Here is a 19,572-nt window from a genome sequence, read left to right on the forward strand (position 1 = left end):
TTCCTTTCTGGCAATAATGGGCATTAGAAATAAAAGCAGTCACAGAGAATGAAATGAAACCCAGAATAAACTAAAAACAGGGGCCTGTGAGCGGAGGTATGATTAGAAGGTTCCTGTGCATTCATGATGCTACAATATGTATCATCTAGCTAACTATAATTAGTGCTATATTAAGGCATAAACAAAATTCCAAGGCCACAAAGAAGAGGAGTTGATCATGTTTTAACTGGAGGAAGAGAGATAAGAGTGAATGAAGGGAGGATATGTAAGTTGGACCTTGAAGGACAAATAAGTAAAGGCAATTAAAAAAAAAACCCCCCAAAACTAAAATGAATCAGAGAAAGTGCTACAAGTTGAGGCTTCCATGTTCAGGTCCTCTCACAGATGTCTGCTGGTAAGATTTCTGTGTGAACCTAACCTCCTTATCAGTTACCATACCTTCCACATCTCTACCCACAACCTGCATACAAGAAGCCGCACAATTCCTTTTAACATAAAGATAGAGATACTTCCTTTCATATTATCAATCGACCTTTAAGGTTTCAAATTAAGTCTGAGATAAACTGAATGTATTCCACTGACAATAATAGCAATAACAAACATATATAGAGTGATTGTCATGTGCTAGGAACTATTTTAGGCTCTTGCATATAATAATTCACTTAATTTTCACAACAACCCCACAAAATAGGTTGCATCATTATCTCCATCTTACAAAGGAGAAGACTGAAACACAGAGAAGTATTTATCTAAGGTTACAAGTAAATAAGCTATGGAGCCCAAACCATCTGGTTCTGGAGTCCATGCTCCTCATCAAACTATGCATTTCTTAAGATTCCTTTTGTTTCACAATTTTCTCCTTGAGAAAACTTGTTGTAGCCATCTTGTTACAGGATTTTTTTCCTCCATCAGTTCCCGCGGTTCTTGGTCATGCCGCTTGGAAGAATGAAGAGGTAGACCAGACAGAGTGGTGAGTAGCAAAGCAAGGTTTATTGAGCGATAGCAAAGTGATAGCTCAAAGATCCCAAGGAGGGAGGGGACCCAAGCGGGTTGCCATGGGAGTTTCTAAGTCTAGGGGTTTTATGGGCTTGTTGGTGGGGCTGTTTTAATCTGATTAACCCTCCCTGTGCCTGTCATCCAGTCAGATTTTTGTCATATGGGAAAGGGTGGAGGGCTCCTTCCAGGGCAGTATAAAATCCTTTTAAGGGTGGTTTCCTCTTAGGTCCCTGCCTGTGTGCCTCCAATTATCCTTCATCAATCTCATAGCACAAATGTTAAATCAAAAATAAGCCTTGAAAGAATTGTGACTATATTATATATTCAATTGTTTTTATAGCCATGCTCCTTCAGACTTAAGACTCATTAGATAAAACAATAGATGGATTATATTCCGGCCACAGACAAAACCCTAACTGCCATATTACTAATAAATTATCCATTTTTAAAAGTTAAATGCATTATAAAATGTAACAACACAATTATGGCACAGCAGGAATTCTAATGTTCTTCAAAAGAACGAACTCGAAAAATTGATAGACTATCTGCAGCCATGTACAAGCTAATGAAGCTAATGTTTTAAAAGTCCAAATTGAATATATAATCAAATGTAATTATAATAACAGAGAATGATGTTGGGAGTTGGCCAACTGGTCAGCATTTTATGTTTTAAATATAAAACTAAAATATTTCATCCTTAAAAATGCTTTTAAAAAGCTAACATTTGAGGGATACCTGGGTGGCTCAGTCAATTAAGTGCCTGACTCTTGATTTTTGGTTCAGGTCATGATCTCAGGGTTGTGAGATCAAGCCCTGTGTTGGGCTCTGCACTGAGTTTGCTTGTACCTCTCCCTCTGTTCCTCCCCCAGCTCATGTTCTTTCTCTCTCTCTCTCAAATAAATAAAATCTTTAAAAAGCTCACATTGGATTTCAAAACTGTTTTTCATGATTCTTTCATGTCATTTCCTACAAACCCCATCCCCCATATACACATACATCTCTCTCCTATCCATCCTGTATTTGTGCATGGGAAGTAGAGAGGAAAGATGGCAGAAAAGGGAAAAGAAATCTGATCAATCCTATGTAAAGTGCAAAAGTAAAGTGACCTAGTATATATTATAACTTGTATCCAAATAACATATTTTTCAACTTGAGGCATTTTTATGAGTGAAAGAGGGTGTTATTAATAGTCATGTTAGAGAAATAGGCATAAACCAGGACTTAAGGGGACAAACAACTGGGAGATACTGTTATTTAAATTACAACATCCGGGGCACCTGGGCGGCTCAGTCAGTTAAGCAGCTGCCTTTGCCTCAGGTCATGATCCCAGGGTCCTGGGATGGAGCCCCGCATCGGGCTCCCTGCTCAGCGGAGAGCCTGCTTCTCCCTTTCCCTCTGCCTGCCGCTCTGCCTACTTGTGCTATCTCTCTGCCAAATAAATAAATTAAAAAAAAAAATAATAATAAATAAATAAATTACAACATCCAAACAAGAAACTTAAGTTTTATTTCTCTAAATAAAAGGATTTCAATATTATAATAGATGTATTTCATATGCAAACTAATGAATCTGTGCAGAGATAACTTCATGTACATAAAGTTTAGCCAGAAGTATCTGACAACCAAAACCTGAAGCCTCAGTACAAAACGTAACAATAGATTTCTGTACATGGAATGTATCTTCCTATGACTAGAAGATAAATTTCATGGTATCAATAAGCCAAATCTAAATTTATACCTGAAAAGAGGCAAGAAAAATGATGGAAGAATGAGAAAAACCTTGGGAACCTTTGAAATTCTAGTAGGAACAAATCAGAGTTTGGGAATGCCAAAGGCATGCTTAGCCTGGATAAACATCACTAACAACTCAAAACTTGAAATTGACCAAGAGTAAATAGTGAAAAACCATGATTGTCAGAAGAGCTCAGGAGGCACAACTAAGCAATCCATCCTCCTTCTGCCTCCATGTAAAAATATTTTTGGGTAATAAAAGTGAATACATCTTTTCCAGTTGCAACAAAAAGGGACTGAAACAGGCTCTTTATATGACAAGCTTATTTATAGGGAAAATGTTTGAATTAATCACTTCTACCTCTAGATTATTCTCCCAGACAACATATAAAACCGCTCATTTCCATATCTGATGCCTTTGTTTTTAAGATGGCATGAACAAGAAGGATTGCAAGTGGATTATCTACTGTTTATAATCAAATCACCAATAATTGTTCCTTTAATTAACATAGTTGTTGAAAATGAATGAATAGGACATAGCAAAAAAGGCAAAGTGGAAATTTTATGTAACATAATTTCTTGGGAGAAACTATGCATTTTCAGAGGAGAAACTTTTTGAGATTACTGTTGACTGAACATACTGTATTTTCCTAACCTTTTATTTTAGTTGGTGTTCAAGCAGATTATTTTTTTCATTTTATAGATGTGAAAACTTTATCCCAGAGTGGATATCTAGCCAAACCATGGTTTAAAACAAATTATGAAAAATTTAAGCATCAAAATGGAAAAACTTACTTAAAATCTATTTACTTTAAGTTAAAATTAAATTAAAATCTTACTTTTTAAACCTCAACAGGTTTAAAAAGTAGCTGATAAAACACAATGTAATATATTAAAATGAAACTGGGTGAATCTTTTTTAAATTTTATTTTTATTTTAATTCAATTAACATAAAATGATTATTGGTTTCAGAGGTACAGGTTTGTGATTCATCAGTCTTATATAATATGCAGTGCTCACTATATCACATGCCCTCCTTAATGTCCATCACCCAGTTATCCCATCCCTCCACCCCCCTCCCCTCCAGCAACCTTCAGTTTGAAACTGGGTGAATCTTGTGGATGGTTAACTGAGTGACTACTCTATTAAATCCATCTCATTATAAATCTTTGTATAGGTTTTCATCTAAACCAATAGTTGCCTGATTTCTCAAAAGTAGTTCCAACTAATTCTTTCATTCAACAAATATTTACTGAGCACTTACTATGTACCAGGTACTGGTACCTGGGAATGCAGCACTGAAAAACAGATGAAATCTCTACTTACATGGAGATTACATGCCAGTATGAAAGAAACCAAAGTATGTTAGTAGGTGCTAAGTGCTCTGGATAAGAAAAAGCAAAGAAGGGGCTAGTGGGCAGCAGGCATGGCAATTTCACAATTTTAAATGGGGTGGTCAGGAAAGACATCAGAAAGCAGGTGACATCTGAAGACATGGAGAGAGTAGGGAAACCAGACTCTAAGGTATCCAGGAGTAGGGGGTTAAGCAGTGGAAACGGTAAATACAAAGGACCTGAGGAGTATGCATGCCAGTTAAGGGAACAGGAGGCAGTGTGACTAAATGAGGGACTAGAACAGAGTTGTAAAATGAGGATGGGACAACTGGGTGCAGATCACGTAGTGTAACAGGGCATTATAGTCAATCAAACTTTACTGAGTTGGATGGGAGCCTTTTCAGTTGAGCAGAGGAATGACTGACAACAGACCTGTGAGGGCAAGGAAGGAAGCAGGAGGACCACTTAAGAGAATCTTGCAGTAATTCAGACAAAAGATAATGGTAGCTTGGACCAAGGTGGTGTCTCTGAGATGGTAAGAGAATCATAAGTTTTGAAGACACAACCAAAAGCATCTGCTGATGAACAGAATATGGAATGTGAAAAAAAGAGAAGAGGTTTATGACTTCAAGGTTTTTGGTCTGAGCAAGTAGAACAGAGTTATCTGTAACTGATCTGAGGCATACTGACAGTGGGGCAGGGTTAGAGGAACAGAAGTGAGCTTCTGCATACATTAAATTTAAGATGCTTACTAGATAACCAAACAGAAATGCCATGAAGCAGCTGCAAAAGATGACAAGGACAGGAGGAGGACCAATAAAAGGAGTAGGTGCAGCCAGTAAGAAAGGGGAAAAGTCGAAGTGTAGTATCCTGAAAGTCAGTTACAGATGTGTTTCCAGGAGTAGGCAGTGATCAATTGTATTAAATATTGCTAATAGATCAAGTAAGATAGGAACTGAGACCATAACCACCATATTTTTGGCAACATGAAGATCTCTGGGGGTTTTGATACTAAGAGCTTTGTTGGAGTGGTACGGGGAAGTAAAAGCTTGGTAATAGATTTTAAAAAATGAGGGTAAAGAATGAATATTTAAAATTCTACAGGAATTCGGCTACAAAGGAAAATAAAGAAATGGAGCAATGGCTAGAAGGGGAAGTGGCAATAAAAAAGGCTTTTAATGATGGGAGAAAGGATATGTTTGTTAGTAACAATAGTTGGGAATAGTTGGGAATTATCTGGTAGAAAAGGAAAACCAGCAATATAGGAGACAAAGGGGGGACTTGCTGGAGATGTGTCCTTGAGCAGGAGAAAGAGGACAGGTTCTAGTTACAAGTGGAGAGTCTGGGCCTTACGAAAATAGTGTAGAGAGATAGGTTCTGTCAAAAAATTATACTACTTTATGGAAAAATAAAGGCCTATTTATTAATTTTCAAAATTATAAATGTTTTTGTGAAGTTCTAATGATCCAGACTCAGCCCTGAAGTAGGAGTGGGGTTTGCAAACTCTCTTAAAAAAAACAAACTTCTTAGGGCACCTGGGTGGTTCAGTCAGTTGGGTGTCCGACTCTTGGTTTCAGCTCAGGTCATCATCTCATAGGTCCTGGGATGGAGTCAGGCTCCATGCTCAGTGGGGAGTCCGCTTAGGAGTCGCTCCCTCTGCCCCTCCCCCTACTCTCTTGCATGCGTACGTGCATCTGTGCACACGCTCTCTCTCCAGGATAAATAAATAAATCTTTAAAAAAAAAATCATTTTTCCAAATAAGTTACCACTAAAATTACAGTTCTGATAAGAAATCTCTTACCAATTTTCATAACCTTGACCAGTAACACAGGAATCTGCATTGCACTGTAGAATCAGATGTATTTAGTTTCATCATTTAAAAAGCCTATAATCATAGGCAAATCACACCCTCTGTGTCTATTTCCTCATTTGTAAAGCAGGGATACTAATACCTACAACCTCATAAAATGTCCCATTTAATTCTCTCTGCAACGTATGTAAAGCGTTGAGTACAATACCTGATGTGTAATAGGCACTCAATAAACAGTAGATATAGTTAGTATGTTATCTAAATATGAAAGTCTATATTAAAAATTATGAAGGTAGTTGTTTAGAGAATGGTAATTGGGATAGTGCTTCCCAAGATTTTTTATTATATAAAAAGAAAAAGACAATATATATGAGTATCCTAGGTAAACAGAGAAGACTGCAGGAGGGACGTCAGCAGCTTAATGCCCTTCTGGCACCCTAAGGCTAAGGGTAATGACATCTGGGGTGCAGTAGAGAAAAATTCCTGGTATTAAATGTCATCTTACACAAGTACTTTTAGGCTTGGTCAGAGCTGCTGTATCAGTAAAAGATCAGGAATTAATAGTCATCTTCCTTTCTAAGTCTTGTCTGCAACCTTGGGTTAACGGCCATGCCCGAAGACCCATCTCTCTGAGACCAGTAAAATAGACAAGCTGGAGTCATTTTTGATGTTCACTTCCTGTCCATCATCAGGTCATCTCAATTCTTTCACCTACATGTTATTTAAAATCAGCTTTTATTCTCTCCTTCCACTTCTCATCTTCACTTTAAACTTCGCAATAGTCTCCTAACCAATCTCCCTGCCTCCAGGCCCTCTTCAATTATATTCCTCCCCACACTGCAACCAGTTACAAAAAATGAATATATCATGTTACTCATTTACTGTAAAACTTCCAAGAATTCCCCACCGACATCAGGGCCTTTTAAAATCTGACCCTGTCATGATTGTGACCGCCTCCCTCACCACCCTATGAGCTACACAAAAGTTAAATTTAAGTTCCTGCATAACCTGAACTCACCTCGCTTCATACTGGAACACCATATATACCTTGAAATAATTAAATATTATTATTATTATTATTATTTTTTAAAGATTTTATTTATTTATTTGACAGAGAGAGACACAGTGAGAGAGGGAACACAAGCAGGGGGAGTGGGAGAGGGAGAAGCAGGCTTCCTGCCGAGCAGGGAGCCCGATGTGGGACTCGATCCCAGGACCCTGGGATCATGACCTGAGCCGAAGGCAGTCGCTTAACCAACTGAGCCACCCAGGCGCCCCAATAATTAAGTATTACTAATTAAGCAGTGAACACATATGGTAATCACCTATGGGAATAAAGAATATAGCTAATAATAAAATATAGCTAACAATAAAATTTCATTTATAATTATTTGGTAAGTTAATATATTGAAAGAGTTATCTGTAAAGCCATATACATTCAGAATAATTGAACTGAAAAGACAAAGTTGAACATTCTTAAGTTTTTCCATATAAGAACTGAAAAAATTATACAGATACCTAATCAGACATGAATGAAAAAAGTTTAAGCACTAATGAGGACATACACTATTAAAATGATGAATGGAGCCTCCATACACTAGTCCAGTCATCTATTCTAATGCATTATGTATACTAAACTAACCTTCAAAAATAAATTTAGATTGAAGATTGAAAGGTGTTTAATATCACTCCAAAGTTTATGTCATTAAGGTTTCTTCTTGAGTACTTTGGGAAGATGACAAATTCTGATCAAGATGGTTTTTATTGACATGGTGGGAAAATAAAATCACTAACGCAATATTGCCACGTTTAAAAGCATATTTTCGATCTCCTTTTCCCCACTGCCTTGTCTTTTTCAAAAGCATAATATACCTTTAAAAACTCATTCTTCTCCTTTTTACAGTATCACTATGAGAATGGTCCTTTCTGGGTTCACAATAATGTGACTTGGGTAAAGACAGTTTTACTTTCTGGAAAAACTTATTCAGCTGAATTTATCTCCTCTTTATTATCTCATAGTATTAATTAGGAACAAGTAAGTTAGCATTTTTTTTTTTAAGATTTTTATTTATTTATTTGAGACAGAGAGAATGAGAGAGAGAGAGCACATGAGAGGGGGGAGGGTCAGAGGCAGAAGCAGGCTCCCCGCTGAGCAGAGGGAGCCCGATGCGGGACTCGATCCAGGGACTCCAGGATCATGACCTGAGCCGAAGGCAGTCGCTTAACCAACTGAGCCACCCAGGCGCCCTGTAAGTTAGCATTTTATGTAGAAATTTAGACTGAAACAAATGACATTCAGATCCTCGATGTCTATATCGTGTCATTTAAGAAAAAATGGTTCAATGCTATGGAGATCAATACTTAAGAATAATCACATATGTTGTAGTAGTGCCTTTTAATGATAAACAATTTCATAATGTCATCAGTTGGCTTTTTTTTTTAAGTTTTATTTATTTAAGTAATCTTTACAACCATTGTGGGGCTCGAACTCACGGCCCCAAGATCAAGCACTGCACACTCTTTTGACTGAGCCAGCCAGGTGCCCCTCAGTTGACTTTTACGGAATGTGCATTTTACTTATACTGTCAACAAATCAATAAAAGAAAAAATTTTAACATACTGCATACAGATAAAAGGTATCAAAAGAACTACCATTTATACATAGCTTAATAATTTATAATGTACTTTTCACATACATGATCTCATTTAGATCTTACAGACCACCTTGTGAAATAGTATTATTGGCTCATTTTATAAAAGAGGAAATCACACTTCTGGGATATTAAGTGATACATTCACTCAGCTAGTTTAGTGGCAGAGGCAGAATTTAAGTTTAGTCTTTTGATCCAAATCTCTTTCATAGTATACTCCCTGTTCAGGGAATAATGCTCTTCTTCCAAATGTGCATGAGGGTCTGTACATTTCAGTTACAAAATACCTACTAAGCAAGAAGTTATTTATATAACAAATCTCACCACTAGAGTGAATTTCACTCATTATTTCCCACAGCTCCAAACTGGATTTTAAAGCAAATATAAAGTACAGAAGAAGACAAGAAACGTAACTCACAGATTGAGCAAAAGCATATATACATGTTATAATCCCAACTACAGTATTTTTGATGTGCCCAAATACCCAAGTTCTTTTTTTGCTTATCTGTGCCTTTTCTTAAGTCTTTATCTCTTCCTCTTCCTCTCAACCCCTTAACTTCACAAACTACTGGTATGATTATAGTGGCAGATGCCAAGATCAGATGGCATGAGTTCCATCCTTCTTTTCCACATCTAAGAGGAGAAAATACAAGGCACTCTCTTAATATCCCCCACTGTGTATAGAAAGCCAACCAAAGGCATAATGTTTCTCTAATCTCATCATTTAATTTTCTTCTAAATATGTTAATTGGGGGAGAGGTAAGGAGACTAAGTACAAATATACAAGTGTAAATACTTCATCTGTTTAACTCATACTGTGAAATTTTGAAAGAAATAATTTATAGTTTATTTTTACTTTGTAAAAGACTAGTGAGATATAAGTTCTAAGTATAGTTTTAAATCTTGCCATAATGCAGAAAATGTGATTCAAAAAGTTTCAGCCATATAAAATATAGGGTTGGATTACTGTGAGGTTAATAAAATGACAAAGGTGAGCCTATGCTCACTAGCTGGCTAGGGGTCTCTGTGCAATTCAAATCCATTTGGATCTGGGCTGCAGTTTGGCACCATCTGGTGGCAACTGCCCACTCTAGTTTCAATATCCGTGGGGTCATTCTGTGTCCCGGGGCTGGGTGAGGCTTCCAGGGCAGCAGCCCCAGTCCCAGGAATTTCCTGGTTAGGTGGTATCCATTTTGATGCACATATGGAGTCAGAACAATACTGGGGAAAAGGAAACCTGCTTTCAGTTTCTGGGCTTCCAGAAATGGTTCTGTCAGCTGTTTCCCAACCCGACCTGTATCAAGCATCCTACAGAATACGGGCTAATTTGCCTAAATCTATGTTACCATGCATTTTAAAGGATTTTTTTTTTTTTTAAAGAACAAAAGCTAAAAAAATCAAGAAATTCTCAAAATGATTATTATACCAAAGTTTATGCAGCTATGTGGATTGTTTGGAAGTAATTATGCATGTTATCATAGAAATAATCCCATGAATTTTACGGTTATTAAGTCAGTCGATAAAAGCCTATAAAATCCCTAACAGAATTGAGTCACAGGACTAAAAGTACTTATTTGTAAAACAGAAATAATATCCCTTATGCCACAGGTCTATCTTTTTTTTTTTTTTTTAAAGATTTTATTTATTTATTTGACAGAGAGAGACACAGCGAGAGAGAGAACACAAGCAGGGGGGGTGGGAGAAGGAGAAGCAGGCTCCCGGCGGAGCAGGGAGCCCGATGTGGGGCTTGATCCCAGGACCCTGGGATCAACCTGAGCCGAAGGCAGATGCTAAATGACTGAGCCACCCAGGCGCCCGCCACAGGTCTATCTTATGCCCAAAACTTTCTCTTGAGATTTAGAACCTTATACAGTCAATTTTTCTATTGCCTATTACACAGAAATTTCAAATAAAACTAAATTTATCATGTTTTCTTATTAAAGCCTTGTTTTTTCTAATTCTTAAAAACTGCATCACCATCCACATTAGCTACCCAATCCAGAAACCTGATAACATACTTAACATCTTCTCACTTCTTTTTGTTTTTTTTTTAAAAATAAATAAATTTAAAAAAATAAAAATAAATAAAATATATTAAGAGAAAAAAAAAAGATTGTCAGAGTAGAGGCACATTTAAAATATGAACATTTGAAAGTTAAAAGTAAAAACATAGGAGCGCCTGGGTGGCTCAGTTGGTTGAGCGACTGCCTTCAGCTCAGGTCATGATTCCAGAGTCCTGGGATCGAGCCCCACATCGGGCTCCCGGCTCGGCGGGGAGCCTGTTTCTCCCTCTGACCTTCCCCCCTCTCATGCTGTTTCTCTCTCGCTTGCTCTCTAATAAATAAATAAATAAAATCTTAAAAAAAAAGTAAAAACATAGGAAAAGGAAGGTATAACAGGTGAATATCAACCAAAGAAAGATGGCATAGCTAATTTCATCATAAAGTAGATTTTAAAGCAAGCACATTACTAGAGATAAATAATTCTAAACTTACATGCATCTAGTATGAAGTTCAAATACAGAAAAAAAAATCGCAAATCCAAGACCATACTGAGACTTTTAAACACATCTCTACCAGTAATTCGTATACCCAGCTAAAACAATTGAGTAACAATACAAAGATTTGAAAGAACACTAGGGTTGTCAGTTAGCATTTGAAGTCAGTTGGTGTTAATACAGCAGGGATGGTTATTTAGTAGTAAAACTTTAACCGGAAGCCCTTTTTTATAAATGGTTACCACAAGGCTTTAGGTATCTTTATGTTTTGATTATCAAGGAAGGATTCATTGATGGTTATTAGAAATGATCTCTTAAGTGAAATGGATTCAGAACATGTGGGTTGGTTGGTAGTACTGTACATGCATCTTCTCACTTCTTAATCCAATCTAGTCACTGAATCCTCCAATGTAGGAGGTGAAGCCACCTCCTAGGCAGGTTTCCAACCTGGCCCATTACTCTCCATCTCTATTGCTACTAATCCAGTTTTATCATCACTTCTCACTCTGATAACAGAAACAACCTCAAAAAGTAGTCTCTATGTCTATAGCCATATATTCCAGTTCTCTAATCTCTCCACATCGTAGAGCAGTCTCTCTCTAAAAAAGAGAGCGAGCGAGCGCGTGCACACGTGTGAGGGTATGTGTGTGTGTGTGTGTGTGTGTGTGTGTGTGTGTGTGTGTAGGGGGAGAGGTGGGGCAGAGGGAAAGAGACAGAGAGAATCTCAAGCAGGCTCCACACCAAGCATGGAGCCGGACGCAGGGCTCGATCTCACAACCCTGAAATCATGACCTGGTCCAAGATCAAGAGTCAGATGTTTAACCAACTGAGGCACCCAGGCACCCCTAGCAGTCTCTTTTTTATATAAAATCAAATCATATAGCACATATCCTTAAAATCTTTCAGTTGTTCCCTGCTGGTCTTACCAAGACAACAGTCCAAATGTATGATCTGGACCTCTGTTTCCCTCTTTTATCTTGTAGAACTCTGCTTCTCAGTCTACACTCTAGCCATACTGAATTATTTTCAATTTGTTCAAAAAGCTTCATATTGTCTAATCTCCAGGTTTTATCCATGCTGGACATTCATTTCCCTAATTCCCTTCCCTCCCCTAACTCAGTCTTAGTCATCACACAAGTATCAGCATGGGTATTTCTTCTGTCATGGAAGTCTTCCTTGCTTCTATATGGTCTCATCCTGTGTTTCCTGTCATCTTCTCCATTATCATCATACTTATAATTATTGTTTCTCTATTGTCTTTATGTCTATTAGACAACCAACTGTGTGAAGACAGGTCACTGCTATATCTATGGCACGTATCTGGCATCTGGTGGATCTCAATAAATATTTGCTCAATTAGTGGATATGCTGCTTGGAGAGCTCAAATGTAAACTTTCCGAACATCAACCTTAGTGTGCACTTTGAACCTTAAGAGCAAGTAACCAGAAGGTACAGGGTCCTTCTTACCCAATACAGGGTTGGGACTAACCAAAATTCTGAAAAAGATGGAAGAATTTCTTTGTCATTTTTTAATCTCTCTGTATGAATGTCTAATCTTCTAATGTCTCTGCTGTTCTAAGCATGAATTCATAAAAATGGTATACTTCAGTTATGACCATGAAGAGCTAAATGCCAACAGCATATGAATCTTAAAATCATAAGGCTATATGAAGAATCACATAAAGCCACAAAAGAATATATAGGGCATGATCCCATTTATGTGACACTAATATAATATGAAAAACTAAACTACATTTCTCAGAGGTACCTATTTATTGGTAATTTAGATAATAAAAATATAAGGAAAAGCAGGAAAAGCAAGAAAGTTATTAGCATAAAAATCAGAACAGTAGTTATTTTTATGGAAGGAAGAAGTTAAGCAGGAAGCTCTCAAGGACATTTCCATGGTACTCACACTGACTTCTTGATTTGGATGGTGATTAAACAGGTATTTAATTTGTAATTACTTATAAATATACATTTAAATATATACTTTTCTTCTTTAATTGACTGAAGAAAAATAAAGACACAAATAAATGGAAAGATATCCCATGATCATGGATTAGAAGGACTGGTGAAGTGTCCATACTACCACCCAAGCAATCTACAGATTCAATGCAATCCCTATAAAAATCCCCATGGCATTTTTCACAGAACTAGAACAAAACTCCTAAATTTGTACAGAACCACAAAAGTACCTGAATAACCACAGCAATCTTGAGAAAGAAGAACAAGGCTGAAGGCATTGTGTTCCCTGATTTCAAATAATATTACAAAGCTAAAATAATCAAATCAGTATTGGCAATGGCATAAAAACAGACACAGATAAATGGAACAGAATGGAATGCCCCAAAATAAAGGAGTCTTTTCAGTAAATGTTGGGAAAACTGGACAGCCAGTTTTGCTTTTATTGCCTGTGCTTTGGGTCAGATTAAAAAAATCATTGCCACGACTGGTGTTGAGGACCTTACTGCTGATGTTTTCTTCTAGGAGTTTTATGGTTTTAGGTCTTACATTCAAGTCTTTAATTAATTAATTAATTAATTAATTTTTAAAATATTTTATTTATTTGACAGAGAGAGACACAGCGAGAGAGGGGACACAAGCAGGGCGAGTGGGAGAGGGAGAGGGAGAAGCAGGCTTCCCACGGAGCAGGGAGCCCGATGTGGGGCTTGATCCCAGGACCCTGGGATCATGACCTGAGCCGAAGGCAGATGCTTAATGACTGAGCCACCCAGGCGCCCCAAGTCTTTAATTTATTTTGAGTTAATTTTTATGTATAGTGTAAGACAGTGGTCCAATTTCATTTTTTTGCATGTGGTTGTCCAGTTATTTAACTGCTCAAAAGTATTTCAGCATTACCGTAAAAATCTCTCTCAATCTGTTTTATTAAAGTAACAATTTAACAATGATTTAAAAATTTCCTTTGCTGGTTTTCTACCCAAAGGATAATTCCGCACATGTAGTTCTTACATATTTTCCCCAGTAGAGGCCAAGGACATTGAGATTTGCCCCCCCAGAATTGAGGGGTGGAACTCTCAAAGTTTTTGCTACTGTACTTCTAATCGAGTAACATGTTACAGTGATAACTATAGAATTAAGTCTGATTTAAAGTCTTGCTTGCTGCCAAACTTAAAAATATCATATACTTAAATCAGTACTGATAGACTAGTATGACAATTAAGTCAATTTCAAATTTTCCCCCTAAAATACAAACTTTCAAAAGTCATATGAAGTATAATAGTATATAAAAATAAATGCTATCGAAATAAGTAGTATTTATTTGCCCCTAATACTACTGATCACCAACTAAGGGAACCTAATATATACTAATCTAAAAGTGATTAAAATGAATAAAAATGATCATCTTCAAGATTATCCAATATATGGGGCTCCTGGGTGGCTGAGTCGTTAAGCGTCTGCCTTCGGCTCAGGTCAGGATACCAGGGTACTGGGATCGAGCCCCGCATCGGGCTCCCTACTCTGCGGGAAGCCTGCTTCTCCCTCTCCCACTCCCCCTGCTTGTGTTCCCTCTCTCACTGTGTCTCTCTCTGTCAAATAAATAAATAAAATCTTAAAAAAAAAAAGATTATCTAATATAACATCTGTCGGGACCAGCAGATAAATGAGGTATATGTAACATTTCATAGTATTATTCCAGTTTTTAAAAATTTCTTGGAGAAATCACTGGCATGTTACAGGAAGAACTACTGGTATCTCTTATATCCTTTTATCTCTGTCCTCAATCTGAACTGCCGTAAAGGCAAAAAGAAAAGTTACCAGGGTAATGAAGAGATAATGGGAATACCAGAGTGAAGAGACTTAACTTAAGGTCTGATAAACCTTGTTCTGAGCTAGTTACCAAAGATCTTAGAACTTTAATGTTCCATTATATTTTGATTTAGATTTGACAAATTATCTTTAATGAATTAAACAAGATATTGTCATAGAAATAGTTTAATTTCAATAAAATATAAGTTTCAAACAAAGAGAAATAAATTTCCTACTTTTACCTAAAAATTTCTTTTAATACCTGTTTTCCCGTTCATACATTTCCCGAGACGCACTTCTAAGTTGATCAATTTCTTGATTAGTTTTCAATCTGATTTGTTCCAATTCACCATGTAGCTTATTTTCATATTCTGTTTTATAATGATCTCTGCAAGGAGTCAAAAGTAACATCCATGAATTTTGCTTTTGTAAAAGAAACATTTTTTCCCTTCATGTAAGATTTATCATTTTATGTTGAATATGTTCTATATTCAAAGTTATTTGAAAAGCACAGCTGTTGGATATATTGCCCAAAAGGCTTAGTTACTATATATAATGTTAATTCATGTTGAATAACCATTAATCTTCAAAAATATTTTACTAGTTTTTAATGCATATGACCAGAGACTTGAAAATTGATGCATATAAAAATAATTTGGTGTGGTACATGTTGAGATACAAATAAAATTAAAAACAAACCCCAAATAACTCTAATCGAATCCTTATAAATCCTTTCCTTCTAAGCACAACAACCATAACCACTGTAATCTCTTAGCAAAGTCACAAAACATTACCTAGGCCATTAGCAGGAGCACAAACTGATGAAATATACCACAGGCTAGGGAATAAGTTATGAATGTGTGAAGTGTTGAAGGATAAAATTTTAAATTTGTTTTAGTTTTTGATGTGCTGATAAAAATAAGAATCTCAAGGATTATAAGGGGTATTGGCATAAAGGAACTCTAATAGCTTATACATCTAGTTGAAGGGGGGAGACAGGATTGAAATGCAGGAGTCTGATTCCAGAGCTCGTATGCAATGCTGTCTCCTCTCTTTTCTTAGGTTTTACATACACAGTCAGGAAAAGGTCAGCTTAGCTAGGCTCCACACAGTTAGGTTTTTTTCAAAAAGATACTTCTACAGAGATACGCACTTTCTTTCAAAAAACACTTATACAGAGATCTTAATTGTAGGGAATTAAAAAGGTTATGTCATAAGAAAACACAGTAGTTATAGCATATATATACTGACCTAAAAGAAATAGGCTTTACATTATTGGGAAAAAAACCCACTATGTCTTAAGAAAAAACCAACTAGAATAAGAATATATTACAAGGAAACAAAATGAACTATTTTCTTAATACACTCCTATTTATCTTAAAAAAAAAATCATTGTTCTTCCCTCAGAGAAGCTGGTGTTAATTTATATCTATTTATGTGAAAAATAATGTAAATCTTGCCTGGATGTTACATATTTTTCATACATCTCTTCTCTAGCCTTTTTGGTTTCTTCAAGTTGAACCTGAAGTCTTTCAAGGCGATCTTCTTCATGGGCACAGCGAACACTAAGCTCCATGTTTTGGCGACTGAGATAGTCTTTATCTTTTTGCAGTAAAGTAACAGTCTGCTGTAAGGTGGTTACCTACATAGGTGCAGAGAGAGACAGTGTCCAAAGCAACTTCCTCTTACTTTTCAAGGTTTACTGTATTATTTTCTTTCACTTGGGCTTTAAAACATAAAAAGGGCTAATTCTTACTTTGCAACTTTCCATCCAAACAGAGCTACTAAAGTCCCTTTTTCTGTTAACTACATCAGAAAGGAAAACTGTCCCTCCCACAATTCTGCCCTAGGCTATGTCCACAATCACTGTAGATAAAATACACGTGACTTTATAAGCTTACCTCTTTCGATAATTCACTTCTTTCTTTAGCTTGAGTTATGTGAGAGGCTTCAAGTATTTCATGTTTTCTCCTTAGCTCAATTATTTCCTGTTCCAGTGCATCACGCTCACTATAAAATTAAAATACATTTGTTTATTTTTACTAAAATAAAATTCAAATACATATGTATATTTTATATCCCATTTTATTTTATTTTTTTTATATCCCATTTTACAATGAACATTTAAAATGCATTGACTATGTTTCAGGAAACTGAACAGAGATACCAGCAGTTGGGCGTTAGTGTCATTCTAAGAACAATAAAGTATCTGCTCTTCAAATTTAGGAGACTCTGTTCAAGACTGTTCAGATATATAAATATAAATTTATTATCTTTAAAAAGTTAAGTATGTAAACTACACTGGCCAGTAAAATACTTAATAAAACCTACTAAGGTACACTCTGGTATCTTTTCACTAATCATCATCAATCTTATCTTGAAGCCAAAACTTTTAAAGAATTTATATATGGCTCTAGGCTTTCAGTTCAGTTAGTGGCAAAAAGCCCTTAACTCATCACTCAGATTGCATAGCAGATACACAAGGAGGCATTCTTGTGACTGTTTCATTCACAAATTGTTTTTGATTACCCAGAGAGTCTAATTTCCATTTGCAGATAAGCTCTTAACCCCAAAACAGTGAAACCAAGAATTGGAACAAACCTACAACAGGTATCTTTAAAAAGTGAGCAGAGAAATAGACTTACTAACTCTAAATTTATCCTGTCCAGTCAGAATCAGTTTCTTTGTACTTTATGTCATCTACCTACCTGGTGTTTCCATGCTGATGGCTGTTAAGAATTGTTTTTCTTTTAGTTAGATTTTCAGTAACTGTTTAGAAAAATATTTTTCTCCTGGTTAACAAAGTTATGTTTATTGAAGAAAAGTGAGCAAAGCACAAATTATAAAGTAACAATCACCCATAAACCCACTAACTAAAGATGACTGACAGTACCAATATCTTGGTACATATTACTTTAAGTGTTTACATGCATATGTTCATATTCTCACATGGTAATGATCATACTCTGCTATGATTTTTAAAGCATGATATAGCAAAACATCCATGATCTTGCTATCCACAGCTGACAAGAGTTAACACTGGTCTATATTTGCAATACAGTTTTGTTTGGCTTTTTTAAAAAAGATAAGACACTACAGGTAAAGTTGCCTACATTTTCCTCACTGTTCCTATATCATCCCCTAGATATAATGACAAATTTAGTGTTTCCATATTGTTTTTTAAAAATACTTTACTCACCAAGTGTTAACATTTTGTCATATTTACTTTGTAATATTTACTAAATAATACTTTGTCATATTTATTCTCTCCTTCTCTGTTGTTGATATAGGTGAATGAATATATATACACACACATACATACATGTGCAATTTTCCCCCTTAACTATTTAAGAGATATATGCAGACATTAAGTCCCTTTATCCCTAAATAATTTGGTGTGAATTTTCTAAGACTAAAGATATTCTCTTATATAATCACAGTATTATTAGCCCTAATACAGTATCTAACATACAATCCATTTTCCAATTTTGTCAATTGTCCCAATTGGCATTTTTCCCGCCTGGTTTAGGATCCAATGTATTATCATCCATTGCATCTGGATGTCATGTATCTTTAGTCTTCTTTAACTCTGAGTAGTTCCTTAGTCAACGTGGTAAAAGACATAGAAAGGCTATTTGTAGAGCACTGGCCAATTGTTTTATGGAATGTCACTCAATTTTCATTTGTCTGATGTTTCCCTATAATTGGATTCAGGTTAAGCATTTGGGGCAGAGATACTACACAAGTGACAATGTGTCCTCAATACGTCACATAAAGAGTACATAAAGTCTTAGTACACAAAGAAGCACGTTATGTCACTATCTTCCATGATTGGTGAAAATAACCCTGGTCACCTGATTAAGGTGGTATCTGCCAAAAACCTCAAATACAAAAGTTCTGTTTTGCCCTCCGCAATTAATAAGTAATCATGGGAAACATACTTTGAAATTGTATAAATATGTTGTTCCCTAATATCTTTTTACTCAATGGCTTTAGCTTCCGTCAATAATTCTGAATCAAATAATATTACAAGTTTACAAGAGGGTAACTGTAATATGCACATATATTTATTGGTTGGCATTCTACTGTAAAAATCCTCTTTTATTATTAGCATGCACTCAGGGTTCTTATTCTAGTCAACAGATTATAACTCATTTTTTTTTTTTTAAGATTTTATTTATTTATTTGACAGAGAGAGACACAGCGAGAGAGGGAACACAAGCAGGGGGAGTGGGAGAGGGAGAAGCAGGCTCCCTGCAGAGCAGGGAGCCCGATGCGGACTCGATCCCAGGACCCTGGGATCATGACCTGAGCCGAAGGCAGTTGCTTAACCAACTGAGCCACCCAGGCGCCCCAGATTATAACTCATTTTGATACTCAAGTTGTACCATATTTGGACGTTGAAGCCCCTTCAACTAGCTACTAGGGCACTGAATTGGAATTAGAGGTATCAGTATGATCTTATCCATAGTGTGTTAAGCCATCCTCCCTATTCCCTCTCCATTACCTCTCTTTACTGAAAGGGCCTAGAAATGATGACCAGTGTAGCAATGGCCAGCATCCAAATATTAATTTCTAAATAGTATTCCCCACTAAAAGGAACCAGGACTCATTAAAGAAGGGGCTAAGGCAATCAAATTAGAAAATAAACCTGAGAAAATTATGTTATGCCAGAAAGTAAGGAACTGCTTAAAAAAAAAAAAAAGATGGACATATCTTTTTAAAACAAAAAATTTAAAAAAGATGGACATGCTTTTTAAAATATAATATGTCTGATTTATC

The 19,572-nt window shown here is 36.2% G+C and overlaps 1 protein-coding gene across 4 annotated transcripts in view; it reads right to left on the reverse strand.

The window, feature by feature from the left end:
• PIBF1 (progesterone immunomodulatory binding factor 1) overlaps positions 1-19,572 on the reverse strand; it is a 212,115-nt gene that overhangs the window by 146,336 nt on the left and 46,207 nt on the right. For all 4 annotated transcript variants that reach the window (XM_064586007.1, XM_045869564.3, XM_064586008.1 and 1 more), the window contains 3 exons: positions 16,692-16,800; positions 16,251-16,432; positions 15,053-15,178 (listed from right to left, as the gene is read on the reverse strand). In XM_064586007.1, the coding sequence (XP_064442077.1) occupies positions 15,053-15,178; positions 16,251-16,432; positions 16,692-16,800 (417 nt within the window). The remainder of the gene's footprint in view (positions 1-15,052; positions 15,179-16,250; positions 16,433-16,691; positions 16,801-19,572) is intronic.

Source organism: Mirounga angustirostris, unplaced genomic scaffold (genome assembly GCF_029215605.1).
Source record: "Mirounga angustirostris isolate CCGP_5_RB_7025 unplaced genomic scaffold, mMirAng1.0.hap1 SCAF_3, whole genome shotgun sequence".
Classification (NCBI taxonomy): domain Eukaryota; kingdom Metazoa; phylum Chordata; class Mammalia; order Carnivora; family Phocidae; genus Mirounga; species Mirounga angustirostris.